Source organism: Siniperca chuatsi, linkage group LG9 (genome assembly GCF_020085105.1).
Source record: "Siniperca chuatsi isolate FFG_IHB_CAS linkage group LG9, ASM2008510v1, whole genome shotgun sequence".
Taxonomy (NCBI): Eukaryota; Metazoa; Chordata; class Actinopteri; order Centrarchiformes; family Sinipercidae; genus Siniperca; species Siniperca chuatsi.
This window is the reverse complement of record NC_058050.1, coordinates 1,254,690-1,272,664: the sequence shown is the minus strand read 5'-3', so window position 1 is coordinate 1,272,664 and position 17,975 is coordinate 1,254,690. Positions and strand designations below refer to the sequence as shown.

The 17,975-nt window shown below is 45.6% G+C and overlaps 1 protein-coding gene across 1 annotated transcript in view; it reads left to right on the top strand.

Annotated features, from left to right (window-relative positions):
* cpne4a (copine IVa) overlaps window positions 1-17,975 on the top strand; it is a 93,433-nt gene that overhangs the window by 13,206 nt on the left and 62,252 nt on the right. Inside the window, exons 2-3 of the mRNA XM_044206872.1 lie at window positions 2,641-2,832; window positions 16,335-16,514. Coding sequence (XP_044062807.1) covers window positions 2,662-2,832; window positions 16,335-16,514 — 351 coding nt within the window. The 5' untranslated portion in view covers window positions 2,641-2,661. The remainder of the gene's footprint in view (window positions 1-2,640; window positions 2,833-16,334; window positions 16,515-17,975) is intronic.

Here is a 17,975-nt window from a genome sequence, read left to right as displayed (position 1 = left end):
TTTAAAAGTGAGGACATTGGAAATTTGGGTAATTTTTGGTGAAGTTTGGACATTTTTTTGAACAGTGTGGACATTTTTTAGAAAAGTAAAGACATTTTGGGAAAGTGAGGACGTTTTGTCTGGTGTTTGAGGGTTCAGACTCGGTTTTAGGGGTCAGATCAGAATCCAGAACCAGGTTTAGATTAAAGTTAAGCGTGAGGGAGTGTAATATGTCAGTGACGGTCCTCACAGGTATAGAAGTCAATTATAAATTCTGATTACATCAGGCAATTGAATCAGTACACTGTGACACTGAGGCAGTCAGTTATTATGGACAATATGTCCGGACGTGTGCAAGAGAGATAAACCCACAATTAATGAATCAAATGAACATAATGTGGTAATTCTTCCACACAATATAATCAGACTCTTCCAGCTGCGTCTGAGTGGTTTCATCTAATGCGGCAGAAAGAATGTAATGAATGAAACGACACGACGGTAAAATAATCTGTTATTCTAATTTAATTAACACTTGTTCAGCAGACATGTTCTGGCTGTTGCGTCCGTTCTAATCCTGACAGGGAACGTTTCTATGCAATTATAAAATGCAAATCAGATACGAGATGATCACATCCGCAGCGAGGCCTCGAAAGCGTTTGTTCAAGTTCTGTCAGCGATAAGCAGGCTGACCTGATCCGACCTCAGTCTCATTTCTCTCAGCAGCAGCAGCGCGAGCCACGGGAGGAAAAGCACGGGCGGAAATGATGAAACGAACGATGGCCGAATTCCATTTAGCTGCTTTAGTTTGTAGTGTGCGTGCTGGCTCGCTGGGATGCTCGGACACCAGTCAAAATGTCTGCAGTTCCTCTAACGTCCACTAGATGCTGCTGTGACCAAACGCCGACTGAATTGAAGTGAATGGGGAAAACCTCTCTGATCGCTGAGCTTTTTCTACTGTCGGTCTGAGGGGAGATTTTCAGAATAAATGTTCCAATCAGGAGTTATCGAGGTGTATTCGTGGAGCGGTTTTGCTTGATTGACAGGTGTCTCAGCCTATCACAGTCAGCCGTCGGTTGATTGCTCCGCCTCCGCTCCTCTCTCTCTGTAAATCGATGCAAGTCGGCTAAGTGGTGTCTTATGACTGAAGACAGAAATGTCTCAGATCGGATCACGTGGCGGCTTCTCTGAGCGCTGCTCCGCAGGTCGCAGGGCATCAGCTCGCACTGCGAAGGGAAACTGGAAATATTTAATGCTCTTCACGTTTCCCCAAAAACAAGATGGAAAGGCCTCCTGTGCAGACTCGGTGTTCGACACAAAGACCGTCAGACAACTTCAGCTCTTTCAGAATCAGAATCAGAAATACTTTATTGATCCCCGAAGGGAAACTCTTTGTTACAGCAGCTCGCCTTTACGTCAGTGCACACAGGAGAAAGTACTAGCAAACAATATAATACACTATAAAAACTATAAAACAGGTCAGAAAGTAAATGAAGTACCAGGTGGGTATAAGTATAAGATAAACTAAGTGTGAGGTACCAAGTGGGTTTACCGGCTGATGATGATAATACAGTATAATAATACAATGTAATAATATAAGTAATAAGCAGTGGTGCATGAACTGAGTTAAGTGCAGCTTATTGAGATTATTAAGATATTGCACAGCAGTAATGGAGGTATGAATAATATCAATAACAATAAATAAGAAAAACTAACATGGGAAAACTAAATATTGATCAGGAGTATTAACACAGAATATTGCACAATTATCTCAAGTATTGCAGAGATGTTGATGATCAGTGTCCAGTTTAGTGACTTCGGGTCATACAGACTGACACTTAGAGGGAGGAGTTAAAGAGTCTGATGGCCACAGGCAGGAATGACTTCCTGTGGCGCTCTGTGGTGCATTGTGGGGGGATGAGTCTTCCGCTGAAGGTGCTCCTTTGTTTGACCAGCTCGTCATGGAGCGGGTGGGAGACGCTGTCCAAGATGGCGTGTAGTTTACCCAGCATCCTCCTCTCTGACACCACCGCCAGAGAGTCCAGCTCCACCCCCACAATGTCACCGGCCTTACGGATCAGTTTGTTGAGTCTGTTGGCGTCCGCTACCCTCAGCCTGCTGCCCTCAACCTGCTGCCCTCAGCCCGCTGCCCTCAGCCCGCTGCCCTCAGCCCGCTGCCCCAGCCCGCTGCCCCAGCATGCTGCCCTCAGCCCGCTGCCCTCAGCCCGCTGCCCTCAGCCCGCTGCCCCAGCATGCTGCCCTCAGCCTGCTGCCCTCAGCCTGCTGCCCTCAGCCTGCTTTCAGAACGAGAACCAAGCGGACGGAGAACGTTGTCGGCGCGCATTCACAAACCCAGCAGGAACCTGCTGGGTTTGTGAATGCGCGCCACCCGCCGCTGCGTCTCTGCTGCTCTCCTGCCTCTGATTGGTCGGTTTAAACCTACGGCTCATTACTGCGCTGTAACTGGATTTCTGGTCTCTTCCATTTGTATTTCATTTCATTTGATCAGTTTTTAAAAAATCTCATTTTATTCTGGTTTTATTGCATATTGTTGTTAAATGTTATTATTATAATGCTTTTCTTTGCCTCTGCAAACACTGTTTTCCATTGTTCTCCAGTGAAAACACACGGCTCCATCCTACCACCCGTTTTCTTTCTGTGCAGGCTTCCTGTCCCGCCTCCACCATGAGTGACATCTACGAGTCGGCGGCCAACTCTCTGGGCTTGTTCAGCAGTCCCTGTCTGACCAAAGTGGAGCTGCGGCTCACCTGTAAAGGGATCTCAGACCGAGACGCTCTGTCCAAACCCGACCCCTGCGTCGTCCTCAAGATGAAGTCCCACGGACAGTGGATGGAGGTAGGTCGCCATGGCAACCACACTGGCCCCTCACCCGCTGGTTTGTTGTAGTTTCTAACGATGCTGATGGTTTCCAGCTCTGCGTTGAGAAGTGAATGACGGGGAAAGAAACGGCAGTTCAGTCCGATTATCAGTGTTACTGATGCTGCACAGCAGAGTGAACATCACACGAAACCAGGACTACAACAGCCGCAGGTTTGACAAAAACACACAGCGGCCACATTAAATGCCCGCCCCCCTGCCGAACACACCGCCGCGCCACTGGAACGCCATTACAAGCCGTTCTGTACAATCAGAAACAATTTCCCAAAACAAAGAGGAACGGCGGCTGCTGCATCAGTGTTCCTGCATCCGCAGTGAGAGCAGAGTCCATCTGACGAGCACAGGGTGCAGGAAATGGGAGCGCATTTATTTAATGGATATTAGCATCAGTGTTGATTCAGTCTGTGGTACACTTCCAGCTTCCTGTCACAGTTAATGTCACTGCAGCAGCCGTCCTGCCGCTCTGCTGTCTGAGCCTGCGTGAGTAAAGGTGATTCAGGTTAAAGTACCTTCGTGCACACAGTCTGCTGTAGAGCTGTTAGCCGCTGACCTCCATCAGCTCTGGGTGTTTGGTTCTGTGTGGCTTCATGCTGCGTTCAGTTCACAGCCTGACGCCGGAGTTTCCCAGCCTCAGTGAATGTGTCCTGCAGGAGTCTTTAATGAGCAGAAAAGTGCTGAGAGGTGAACGAGCTGCTGACAAATACGCTGAAAGCTGCTCAGTTAAACAAGCTAATTAAGCTAGCACTGAGCCACCACTGTGCAAATAAAAGAAGTGAACATTAAAAAGCAGCCAGTGTCCTTTTCTTACTTTCCTTCTGTCTCTAATTTCTTTAAACTTGTCAAGTCACTTTTATTTAGAAATCCCAGTATCTCAAAGCAGTGTGTGCAGCCTCCGGCGGCCCCTGTCCTCCCAGAAAAAGCCTTTAACAGGGAGAAATGTTAGAAAGCTCCGGAGGAGCAGCAGAGGAGGGATCCGTCTCCAGGACAGGAAACAGATCAGGAAGTTATAGATCGCACTCGTGCCTCCTCTGCTTCGATTGGTCAGACTGTGAACAGATTTGAAACTGAGGAAGATATTTGAGGACCAAACACAGCGTGTGTGTTGGTGCGTGCATGTTACCACAGGTACAGGTGAGACGATCAAATCCAGAAAGTCCAGTTTTACATCAGCTGCAGAGCTCTCTGGCACTGTGAGACAGGACTTCTGGAGCGTCAGCACCGATCGTTCTCCATATTTGATTTGATGTCGGCTGGAGCTGCTTGTAGCTTGAAGCTGCTGAAGAATAAAAACGAGATGCAGTGCCCTTATTGGTCAGCATCTTCTCTGTCCTGATTGGTTGGTTGACCAATCAAAATACTTTTCTGAAACACTGACCCTTGGTCATCTAGTGTAAGAGCTCAGCAGGCTGGATCCCCACTGTGGCCACTGACGCTGTAAAAGTGGAAACTCGTGACGACTTCAGGGTCGATGACACGCGTCCAGTCCGGAAACTTCCTGAGCTCCCGCTGTCGGCCGTCTTTTGTTCAAACTCACTGAACTTTATTCAGGAGGGGATCCCAGAGTTTCCAAATATGTCAGGCCGAATAGGGACCATGTCTCCTAAATGAAGCGGCAGACACATTTCATGGGAAATTTAAGATAAAATCAGGCTTCAAGACCTTTGAATTCTTTGTCTGCATTTCAGATTATTGTTTTACATTCAGATCTCCACAGCGAGTGAATGTGTGTGATGTGCAGTTTGGAGCTGGACCCTGGTGTTCGTTTGACAGACAGCAGATCCTCAGTCTCTCCTCCTCCTCCTCCTCCTCCTCTTCCTCCCTCCGTTCTCTCTGCTCTCAGCCATCTGGAGCTGAACTGTTCGGTTAAATCACGTCTGCTCGGAAGCTGCTCAGGTTCGTTATGGACGCGACCGATGATGAAGGAGAAAAGTGACATAATTCTATGCTGGCTTCTGTTTTTTTTTTGGGGGGATCTGAAGCGCGGAGGAGGAAGCGAGTCCAAACACAGCGAGAGAGTAAACACAGCGAATCCACACGAGTCTCCTCCTCCCGGCTCCGACTGAACAAAATACCTAAATCTCATCATGATGCCAGTTAACACACTATCTGCACGGGCGAAACACTAATGACTTCTTCTTTATTGGTAAAAGAGCAGCTACAGCGAAACCAGATTCTTAACTCCAGCGAAACAATCACTCTGCTTTAATGGCTGTAATGTAGGCTCCACTTTCAGGAACAGCAGAATCTTTCCAGCCTCATGAACCAGAGCAGTCGTGATTTATCTCAGGCTGCCTCGTGTTACGCTTAAAGGGTCAGTTCCCCCAAAAAAAGACACATTAAACCGACATTGTCGCTTTACATTTTAGGGGAATTTGGACAAACTAATCCTTTATCTGTAACCTTCATTTAATCAGGGCGCCTCACCGAAATCGGCCAGTGGGATGAGACATTCAAGTGTTACAATCCTCTGTAATTTATTCCATTTATCAGGTGCAAAGTAGTGTTGGGCCGGCGGTCCAGGATCAGTGTTTACCCGAGGCTAAGGAGAGGAGAGGAGTTACTGAGGCGGCTGCAGGAGACCTTTATGACTCCGGACGGGAGAACGTAGTGAGGACCAGCCGGCTGTCTTACAGTTCACAGTGATGAGGACGATATTTATGATCACTCAGTTTCAGTAACTGACACAACAGACGCCTGAAGATGACGGGAATGACATTCAGCAAAGGCCCCCGGCTGGACGTGACCCGTTAACTCGTCTCCGTTCAGTTCTTGTTTGTGTGATAACGCACGCACACGTGATGGTAGATTGTTGTTTAGTTATTGTAAAAATAATACATCAACACAGTTATCTGAATAAGGTACGACTTCATACGTCAGCAGTGCAGTGCGCGACGCCCCGTCAACTTTCCTCTAGCGCCACCCTCGGGAGGAAGTGACACGCGTTTCCGACGTAGCGGTGGATCCACTGCTGCAGGCCACAGTCCAGACCAACTGGGGGTTTTGGCCTGTCGGTTAGATAAAACTAACAATTTAAAGCCGTCTTTGGCTCTAAGAAATTTAGGTATTTGTCACCATTTTAAAGACCAAACAATGACTCGATTAATCTGGACAATAATCTGATCATCTAATAATCTAAGTAATTGCTAGTTGCAGCCCTGTTGGCGTCAAATCATTCGTCCTGAAAATCTGTTTCTGATTTGTGTTGTTGGCTGGCTACATGACTCTGCATCGGGCGTTTGGACCCTGATGTGCCGTCTTACAGGTCTAGTTTACTCAGGTCTTGTCGGTGGGACACAGTTTTAGCCTTGTTGGCTGCAGCTTGCGGGTTTCTAACGTGACGTGAACAGCTGGAGACACAGTCCAACTCTCAGCCTGACTCCTGTTCTTGTGACTTATTGTTTCCCGGCTCCGACCGATCTCACCTGCATCAGGATCTTCACAATGCAAGCGCTTGCTTTCTTCACACCATTACCTCTCGTTCTGCATGTAAATTAGGACCAAATTGGATAGTGACCTTTTTCTTCAGTAAAATAGCCCCTGCCCTGTGGAACGACCAGAGAGCCGCTGATATCTGCGCTAATCATCAGAGGAGACACAGCCGAGTGATTCCAGCAAACACGACCTCTGATGGCTCCGTTAAGGAACGAAGTCGTCACGATTAAAACCAAACCAGCGTCCTCATTAGCTGCTGTGAGAGACCGTCTCTTCTTTAACAAGCTGAGCTCAGGCGAAACTGTGACCTGAAGCTCCTGTTTGCAACACAAAACTGAACTGAACACTTTTCTTTCAACACTAGAGATTTCTCACCAACCCTCGGAGCTTTTTAGCCTGTTTTAGCTCCCAGTTTTGGTTTTGCAGCACATTTACTGTCTGGTTCAGTCGGGTTCATTAATTCTGTTTCCAGCAGCTGAAAGGAGAGCGAATACTGGACTTAGATTCATCAGGTGGCGAGGTGAGGCAAGTCCTGACAGAAATGAACTTTAACTGTACAGATGTTAGCTTACAGCCAAGACTTGTGTAAATAAGCCCCTGACAGTCTTATGCATGTGCAGGTAACGAGAGAGACACATTTATTTATTTATGAGGATTTTTAGCCCATTGTTACTATTATTATTAGCAGCACCAGCTTTCAGTACTTTTGTAGCTTGCACCTCTGTTCCTGTTCTGACGTTCATCGAACAGATTTTAGCGTCACCGTTTGCAGCGGCTGCTACTGCTAATGCAACCCGAACATTTCCTGTTGCTCTTTCACATTAAAAGCATTCCATTGGCAAAACACCAGGTTGCTTTTGTTGTGAAGCACCCACAGGAAATGCAATGTATTTGTCACTGAAATTAGCGCCAACTGCTCTTGTTCGGGGAAAGAAAATATTCCCACACAACAAGACATGGATATCTTGGGCGCCTTTTTGTGGGTGTTTAAGTTTTAATGACCCAGTGAGGCTGTTTTCTGGTTTTCTGGATGCTAATTGCTCGCTGTGTACGCAGGCTGAAAACGTGGCTGCAGAGAGAACAGCAGCACAACTGACCGTCTGACGAGCTCGCTCTCCTGAAGGCTTTCGTTGTCTCTGTCACTTCCCAAACAGGCCTTTATGTTGGTGTTAGCATGTTAGCATCTGTCAGACACTTTCTCACCAGTTCACAAGTCAAATCACCGGAGCAGGTTCAAATCAGCCCACCTCCTCTGAATATGGTATTATTATTATAAATGATGCAAGGAAACAGTTTTCATGTCCAGCTGAGACGCTTGTGAGTCCGGGAGTCTGGTGTCAGAGACCAGGTCCTTCCTGTAAGGCTGGAGATGTTGGATGTGGGATACAGGTGATGGTGAGCTGCAGTGAAGCATTCAGCGGCCCGGTGTATGTGCAGTCACGTTGTACTTTACGTCGCTCTTTAGGTCTGATATTTATTCTGAAGTGGAGTTTTAGTGTTTGAGTCTCTCGGTGTCAGCAGGTATTAGAATCTGGGAGCGACGGGAACTCTCTCTGCGGTTCTTAATGCTTCAGGCTTGTTCACATGCCAGCGATGCCAGTAAGTCATCAAACTGTAATGGTGATTTTATTATGGATAATGTTTGCTCTGTGGCTGCGTTTATACAAGTTTTATTTCCTCTGGGATTATCGTCAGCGCTGTGGGCTTCCCTCTGGTTTCTCTTCAGTCCCTCACATTTTTAATCGATCTCTTCTTTCATTAAAATCTTCTTCTCTCAGAATCATCTCCAACAGTTTTAGCCGCATTTAGTCGACTGCCTGGTTTTAGTTTCTTTAGTTTCAAATTAAGTTTTCAAAATTAAGATAATTATCTATTAATCTATCGTGTTTAAATATTGAAGAGTGAGGAGCAACAGCTGATCCCTGCACTGGTGCTGCAGTTGCTGGATGTAAAATGGATTAATGCATTCTCAGCTCCACAGTTCTGCTCATCCTCTCCATATTTGAAAAACCTCATTTATGTCTAATGTCCATATTTATCCAACGTAAAAGGTTCTTAAATCTGGAAACAACATAATAAGATCTGCTAATCTGCTGCTATTCTGCAGATGGTCTTTAATATAAACTGTGGCCCCATTTCCACTCGTCACTTCAGATGTCTTGTATCTGGGTAAAATAGACGAGATTTAAGACTCTTTCATCTGCACTCAGTCTCGTCTCTGCTGCTCAGATCACGAACCTGATTACAGTCTTTGTTTTCTGGGCTACGTGTAAATCCGGGTCGGTCCTCCTCCAGTCCAGAAGGAGGTGCTGCTGCACCTGAAGCTGTTTGCTAACTGACAAAAACACCAAAAGAAGAACCTCTGCACTTTAGCAGTTTAGTTAGCTCGCGTTAGACGGTGTAGTCCCTCATTTGTCCAGGAGTGTTTCATCGTAGAAAAGGTTTCAGTCGTAGTCGTCTGGACACTGCTTTCAGAATCAAGATGCTTCGGCTCCCATCCGGAAGTCATTCTCAATTGTGAAAATGGTCTGAGAACTCAGAAATTTAGACAATAGGCCTGATTACTGATTACTGGGCCATCATGGAAACAAAAGAAGGTCAGTTTCAGGTGAAACTAGGCAGAGTAATCAACAGATACTCAGGTAGACTCCTTCCTGAGGGCGGGGCTTAAGTAACACAGAGTAGCTTACATTTCTGAGTTCTCAGACCATTTTCACAATTGAGAATGACTTCCGGGTGGGAGCCGAAACGTCTTGATTCTGAAAACAGCGTCCAGATGACTACGACTGAAACCTTTTCTACGTTAGCTCGCGTTAGCTAACAACTATCCATAAGCTAACACAGACAGATGAATGAACCGTATCACGAGCGAGACACAACGTTTATCATCTTCCCGCTGCTGCCTCCCGCACACAGACAGTGAGCGGGTATTTATACACACTGCTCACTGACCGTGGATGTCTAAAGAGAGCTGGAAACAGCGTCCGAGGCGGAGCCCCGTTCATTCTTATGAAAGCTGCTCAGTGGCGCACGAAGCCAAAAAAGTTCACCTTCTTGGTATAAATGACCCGGATCTTCTGCAGCGTGCGGCCCACAGAGCAAGCACACCGGATCCTTCCCTGTTTAGCGCCCCGCTAACCTGAATGGCGATAAAAGGATTTAATCGCGTGGATCAAATTCTGACAGTGAAACGAGTCATTTCGTGGGGTTGTGATGCTAAAAAAAAATGTATCCACCGTTTTACAGCCGCTTCTTTCATAACGTAAGTCTATGGAAAAAAGTCTTTTGGGGCCAAAGTGCGTCACGTGACCCGGCAGTTTTAATTACACGGTTTGGCCACTATGTCAAATTCAAAGCCCGGCTCACCTCCTGGAGCTTGTTACTGACACAGTTACACTGCGGGAGACGGACGCATTTACACCGTTTCAACATCTGACTAGAATAAGTCTCAAACCGCACGGTCAGATTTCAGTTCGTCTTGAATGCTTCTTGGATGCATTTACACTTTTTTTGAGATCCGACAGCAATCTGATCCACCCGAGATGCAGAAGCGAGTCAGTGTAAATCCCGGTGTCGTGTTGGAAGATTGAAATAATTAAAGAAGGTTTCCACGCCGCGTGTAATATTACGCAGCGTTTGCAGAGGTGAGCAGGAGGAAACACAAGTGAAAATAATTTACTGAACAATCTGCACGCGTCGCTGCGTTTTTACTGATTTTCGTCGTTTTATTTTTAAGCATTTCTTCAGTCGCTTGTTGTGCGCCCCCGCAGGTTTTGTTTGATAATGGTCGGATCATGAGTCCCACATCAACGTGTCGGGCAGAGTCGGGTCCTGGATTGATTGCAGGTAACGGGTCGGTTCTGATGCTGAGCTTTGCAGGAGTGCGGCGGGTTTGCAGAACCAGAATCGTGCAGGACTCTGGACAGAAGATGAAAAATGTCTTCCCATTTTGCGTTAAAACGTTTTTAATAACATTTCCACTGTACGTATGTAGGCTTACAGGATTAAAATGGTGTGTGTTAGCTTGTGGCACGGGACCCTGACTGTCACACAGCATTTCTCTCGCTGCTTGAACACATTATAATACAGTGTTTTCTCAGTCTGTCAGATTGTCTCAGATCTGATTTCAGGACTCATCAGTGTTTCTCTGAATTTCAATCAGGACAGACCCAGTTTGTGAATTCAAAGCTTTATTGAATTAAACATCGATCAGTCGTCGGGGGTATTGGAAGTTAACTGCCAATTACAGAGCGACGAAGCTGAATGCATCTCTGTACATACAGAAGTCAAATATCTGTCCGTACATACAGCAAAATAAAGACTCACTGGTTTTGCTGTTTGTAGTTTCATTTCTTGGTGGGTCAACAGCTACTTTTAGTTTCTCTCACTGACCTGAATTGGATCTAAACCTGCAGACACACTCGTGTTTCTGAATGCTCAGGATGACACACTACATGCACATGAAGGTTTATTATTTAACATCGGTTACGACCCACTTAGACCCTCTGTTTCTGTGTTTCATTCAGTGACACGGTGACACTAACAGATTCAGTTCGGTGTAACTCCGTCTCATTGTTAATGGATGACAGAAACATCTGAGCTTCACAACGGTCTGACGGATTGTCTCAGAAAGTTACAGAAATTGTCCGCCGCAGCCGAGGTTTCAGACGCTGTCCGACAGCTCTGACAGGCACTTCTTGTGAAGCAGACTGACGCCTTGACGTGAACGTCAGAGTCATCTGTGGACGGATGTGTTGACACATCCAGATGCAGCAGTTTTAGAGCAGCAGCTGCTCTGGACAGCACAACGTATTTGGGAAAATATTGTATCTTCTGCCACAGAAACGTTCTTTGTTCAGTAATTTATTTATCAAATTTGTGCAGTGACACATTTTTATTATTTCAACAAAACAAAGATATAATGTTTACTACCTTTGCCATCTCTCAGTATCTGGTTTTCTACCTCACTGTCCTGATGTGGCTGTGTGACGTCACCTCAGGGTTAGGGTTAAAAGCAAACGCTGTGCAGAGAGACAGAGACACGACGCGGCGTCCATAACAGGTGGAATATTGAATATAAATCAACATCGTACGTGTTAAACCTGCGTCTTTACTTTTTTTGTCAGTTGAGTTTGTTGCAGGTTTAAATATATTTCTTTGTCCTGATGTCATATTATTTCCACACAAGTTTCGTATTTAAATACAGAAAATGCGACTCTACATCTGTCAGTTGTTTATTCTAAATATTAATATGCACGTATTGCTGAAAATACATTCCTGCGTTCATGCTCTGTCTCTTCTTCTTGGATTTTGCGAGTGTTTTAGTGTGTTGTTTTCCCGTGGTTGTGTGTGTTGTCTGAGTGTGTCCGGTGTGAACCGGTCAGACCTGGTTTCTGTTGCCCCACTTTGTGTCTCGGAGTATTTTTAGCTGTTTGGTGGAAAAGCTGCTGATGCGTCCACACGGACACAAACTCCTCTCTTCTTCTTCTGCCCCTTCATTTCCTCTCTGCAGCTGTGGTCTGTTTCTGGTTTTATTTTCCTCTCGTCCCACTTTCTCCTTCACTTTTTCTCTTTAGTTTTTACTTTGCAGTCAGCGGGACAGTGCGCAGGTCTCAGATCCGGTCTGTGTCCTCGTCTCAGCCTGAAGCTGACGGGACGATGACACATTTCTCCTCTCCTTCATCTCCGGTTGACAAACAGATTTGAGCAGATTGCGAAGCCGCTTCGAGTCCGTCAGATTGTCTTCGGTCTGCAGGACTCGTCGGTGTCTCTGGGTTTCAATCAGGACCCACTTTGTGAATTCAAAGCTTTATTGGACCAAACATGAACTGCCAGTTACAGAGAGAAGAAGCTGTGCAGCTTTAACAACTGGAGTGGAAAGTAACTAATTACAGTTTCAGGGTACTTGACTCGAGTATTTCTATTTTATGCCACTTTCTACTTCGAGAGAAATATTCCCTACATTTATCTGACAGCTTTAGTTCCTTTACATGTTAAGATTTTACATAAGAAACATAATAATCTTATAAATTACAATGCATTGTTATAGATTAACGCTGTGGTTTTGAACCTTTTTATAATCAAACGTAGATCTTCCAAAGTTACCGTCTCGGTGTTTCCCCGGACGGGAACAAAAACACTGAAGCTTTGGAAGAGATCGACTTGATCTGATTAACTCAGACTGCTGAAGCTTGTTGAGCTCGTCGCGTGTTCGTGCCCACGGGTTCACGGCCGTAACGTACCGACGAACACGGCAGCGAAGAAGAAGGAGCCCGCTGCATGTAAACGATGTTTGTTCGAGCTCGGGGATTCACGCGGCAGTTTAACGGCGACTGTGTTGGTTTACTAGAACAAAGATTTCCGTCAGCACTGAAATGAGCTGAAGACTAAAGAAGCACGCACACCGTCAGGACTTTTGTTCCTTGTACGCACGTCTTCGTTTTGGTTGACTGCTTTGAAACCAGACCTGAGAACAGTTTTGCCTCCAGCTTTCTTAACATCAAGGCCAACCTTGATACAGGATTTCAAAATCCTTTTCAAAATGTCTCTCTAATCCTTCTTCTGTCCTCTCCCATATGTGTTCCTTATTCTCTCATGTCGTATTCAAACATCTTTACCTTACACAGATCTGAAAGTGAGAAGCGTGTGAGCGTTCGTGTTCAGATATCTGGTGACGGCCAGAAATCCTGGACATCAGAACGTCTGTGAGTGAAGAAGCGTCTCTATTTTTGTCTTCATTAAAGATCTAATTAATATCAGGAAACGAGAGCTGTACTGTTATGAAAACTTTACTTTAACTAAGAATCTTCACACCTCACTGCAGATTTTCACGCCGCCCCACAATCCTCCTCTTACTCACAGAGAAATATATATATATATATATATATATATATATATATATTTATACGAAAGTGCATTTAACAGATTTTTGGTGTTAATGCTTCATTAGAGAACTTGTGAAAAAGAGACGAGGAAAAGGCGTGAGAGGTGGGAAAACAGCACAGCTGTCTGTTTTAAAGCTGAAAACTGTTGGGACATAAAAGACGTTTCAGTTGTTGTGGATGAAAACTGTGACAAACAAACACAAAGCGGAGCAGAACCAGATCTGAGATCAGATGATGAAACTGGCCCGCTGCGAGGCAAACTGATCGGCCGCAGAGTGAAATGTTTTCCAGCCCGGCTGTCGTTGCAGCTGATGTAGACTGAAGGTTAGAAAGCGATACGCCGCAGCGTTTCTCAGCGGCCTCTTCGGCCTGTTTGTCATTAACGTTGCTGACCGAATTATCCAGCTGTACTGACACAAACACACTCCGCAGAGCTGCAGAGGTGGAAATGGTTCACGGCTAGTTAGCGACCACGAGTCATCCGGCCGATAGTTAACATTAAACCTGGATGAGTGCTGCTTTAAGATAATGATCTCATTCACTTCCTTAGGCTGTGCTCTTTGCGTCCACGCTGGGAGGAAACAGGAAGCACACGAGCCTGTTACCTTGAGAAAATGTTCTGGTCCTGAGTATGTTTGTGTCTGGTCGCGTTGGCGGTCCGCAGGTCTGTCAGCAGCTCGGGCTTCTTTAGTCGGTCAGACAGGGACTCTGTGTTTTATGATCTGTTAAACGAGCTGTGTCCTCCCGAGTCCTGTTGTTGTTGTTGTTGTTGTTGTTGAATCTGAAGCAGTGACAGCAGGAATCTGCTCGTCGCTGTCGTCTCTCCTCCCTTCAGACTCGTTAAAAAGTGAAGTTCACACCGAGGTGGACTCTTAAAACCTGTAAACTTCAGGTTTTTCTGCCCACGACAGACAATCAGGATCAGATCCGCCTGCAGCCACACAGTCTGACCTGCTCTGTTTGAGATCAGGTGAAACTTTAATGACTCTCAGGAGGAAATACAGCATCACCGCTGCTGCTGAGGAAGGCTGGAAATCAAACAGACGGGGGAAAACCTACAGGCTCCATAAAGAAACCAGATCAACAAAACACAGCAGGATGTAGACAGCAGTGAGATAATTAAAGGCACCAATCAGAAACTTACTGAGGATGTTTAATCGGCTCCCTCAGTGAGTCCCGACGCCAAACACATTTTTAACCAATAACCAATCACCAATAATAACAATGATCCAATAAGCCACACTCCTATTGGCTAGAAGCACCGATGGCCCCGGCCCCGTTGCCCAAGGCGGTGCCAAACAGCAGATCTTGTGTAAAATGTAATTTATTTTTATTTCATAATTCACAAAAGTGGTGTTGTGTCACCGCCCTCTCACCTTTCAGCCAATCACAGGCCCCCTGCCTCTTAAGCTAGCAAACTCAATAACAACTGCTACCAGGTTTAGCCAGTTAGCTCCTGTTAGCCTGAGCAACAACGCCAGCGTTATTCTGCTGTAGATAAACACAGTACACAGACAGGCTTAGCTTAACAAGGCTGCTCATGCTACCTAGCCTAGCCTGCTAACTAGCTAGGCCTGTTTGTGAGCTTGGATTATTATAACGGTAACTTACTCAGCATCACGGTGAAACGCCAGCGTTAGCATTGTTAGCTAGCTGCTGTTGGCTTGAACAGAGAAAGTCTGTCTGTCTTTTTGATCTTCGCAGAGTTTAGTGTCTTTCTCTGAATAATGTCTTAAGATTCACAATGTGGTAGAAGTAACTGAATAAACCAGCTAACATTAGCCAACACCGTCTCTTCACTTTGATGCTGAGTAATAAACCAACTCACCCCGCCTAGCTAGTTAGCCAGCTAGCTAGGTAGCATGTGCAGCCTTGTCAAGCTACATAAATAAAAGGAGTTTCTGTGTCTGTGTACTGTTTATTTACCGCAGCGGCCGCTAGCAGGGTGATTCAGAATTACTTTGACGTTGCTGCTCGAGCTAAAAGAAGCTAACTGGCTACTTCTGGTAGCAGCCGTTGAGCTTGCTAGCCAGGGGGCTTGTGATTGGCTGAATGAAGTGAGGGCAGTGTCAACACCACTGTCACGAAAAGTGACATTATGAAAACTGAAATGAAAAAGAAAAGTAGGTGTGTTATAAGTTAAAAACTTAAAAAGACGTATTGCACTGTGCCAGAAGTTAAAGAAAATGTAACTGTAAAGTCCAGTTAGTGAGTCCAGTAAGACCCCAGCAGCCTCCCCGTCCCCTGATGTCAGACTCCTTCTGTTTCCTCTCAGACAGACAGACGTCTTCATGCACTCACAGAAACAGAAAAAGTCTAAAAGCTCGGTAAACGCTGAGGCGAGCGTCCAGCAGGGTCAGCGGGAGGATCAGCGGGACGTCGGGTTTCCTCTCACACTCGACGTTGGACTTCTTTTCAGCTGATTCACACAAACTTTAACGATCCAATTAAAGCAACTTTAATGAAACGGTCTCGGGGAGCTCCAGCCTGAGCACCATCTGTCCGTTAACACCGAGGACAGGAGGCAGCAGGTGGACTGCATGCAGCTTCTCAGCGGCTCGGGGCTGATTTAGATCTCCAGTATTTTACTTTCTCTCTGTCATCGGTTTCCGGTTTCGGACTCGTTGGGGTTCTCGTGTCCCGATCGTGCGTCATACAAACATACAAAACCAAAACATATTTATGCATCATATCCTACCAGAAATGGGGCGCTGTGTCGCTGAGAAGAGTTACACCACAGCAGTGCCACGCCTCGTCTCGGTGGAGTCCAGGTCACGATTGTTTTCCTCACAACAGACCACATCCTGTCTCCCTCTAAAAGACACAAATAAACAATAGCCCAAATTTAAATGAGGCAGGACCGGTAGGCTTTTGTACAGTCTAACCAAATATGAACATACAGCTTTCCAAATATATTATGCAGCATCCAAAAATACTGTATTTTATTCCTTTGATCAGATATTTGTGTTTAGTTTATATAGTGCAGCAGGCGTTGGTATGGATTATGTGCACGATGCCTCAGAATAAAGCAGAATCAGTCAGTGTGCATCTTTTCTGATCGCTGCTCGTCATTTTGTCTTCTTTCTGTTTCTTCTAAACAAAGTGGAAATATTCATCTCGTTTTGTCCTCTGTGTCTCCTGCAGGTGGAGCGGACGGAGGTGATTCGCAGCTGTGTAAACCCCACCTACTCCAAGGTTTTCACGTTGGACTTTTATTTCGAAGAGGTGCAGCGTCTGCGCTTCGAGCTGTACGACATCAACAGCAGCCACAACGGCCTGAAGCAGGCCGACTTCCTGGGATCAGTGGAGTGCACGCTGGGACAGGTGAGTCACCTGGACGGACTAACAAACCTCATGGAGATTCACCTGTTAAAGGCTCCAACACCTTCTGCAGACAAACACGCACAGGTGTCATTCAGACATGTTTGTGTGGCTGTTTCTTTTATACGTCGAAAAAGCCTCCGAGGGCTTCCTCGCACTCCCACGTTTTTGGGCCCACAGAGCATGCTCAGTAGAGTCCTTCTCCAGCTGAGACAGTTGTGAGCATGCTCAGTAGTCCTTCTCCAGCTCCGTCCACGGAGAGTTTCCATCTTTGGGGAAACATAATTGAAGCCTAAGTTTACGTTTGGTCGTCCTTTGAGCATCGAACCAAATCATCTGTAGACTGATTTCCTTCCTGTGCGTCCAACACATTTACGTCAGCTGACCATTTAAAGAGTCCAGTCCGGATGATTGGATCCCCGCCCGTCTGTGGAGTCGTCAGTTACTGACAATAGATTACTGAATAGAACTTACAGCACGCGTCTTCTATACAGATTTCATTCAACATTTACTAACAAATGAAATGTAAGCAAACTGTAATGCGTAACACCTTAGATCGTTTAAGAATCCCAAACTACTGAACTTCTCGTCGTCATTTCGTTTGAATTCTCCAGGTTTTATTTGCTCCCGTCTGCAGAAGCTGTTTGCCTCGTCTCATTCTCGTCTCGTATGAAAATCAGTTTCCACACGAATATCTCAGAAAGTGAATCCACCGCAGGAAACAAGTTCAGAGATAAATGAGACTGAGATCTGTCAGAGGAAGACTCGTGCGTGTGTGTGTGTGTGTTGCAGGTAAATACCAGGAAGCTGTCAATCATCAGACTCACCTGAGCGGTGTGTGAATGATGGTTTTTGCTTTGAGAGATATTTATAACTCCGAAGCGTCTTCAAAACTTTACAAATACACTGCAACCAGAAAACTGAGAAAAGAGATTTTTCTGTCTTTTCTTCAGCTGCTGAAAATGTAATTGTTGAAAATATTGATGTTTTTTTTTTTTTTTTTTGTCAGACAGCCGTTAAAAACACCATCAGAGGCTCCGTCACAGCCTGGATGCAGCAGCAGACTGAAAAGAAACGCCTGACGATAAAACCCAACGAGCTCGCTCTGCTTTTGTACATTTGACATTTTTATTCACATCACTGAAGCTGTCGGCTGACTGGCTGATACACAAACTCACAATGTTCACAACAAAGATGAAAGTAGTGACAGAAGAAAACTAAACACCTTCCTTAGTCCTCTGCCTGCAGCACAAACTGGATTTTCAGCTCTTAAACGAGTGCTTTTTCCTACAGAAGTGAGTGGAAATGGAAATAATTCACTCTTGAATGAAAAAAAACGACCTTATCTACACAACAATTAGCTAAACGAACAGAAAGATGCAGTGACGGAGGAAGTCTTCATGGAGATAAAGAGCGAATGGCTGAACTTGGTTGGACTAATTAATGAGCTAATTTAGTATTCAT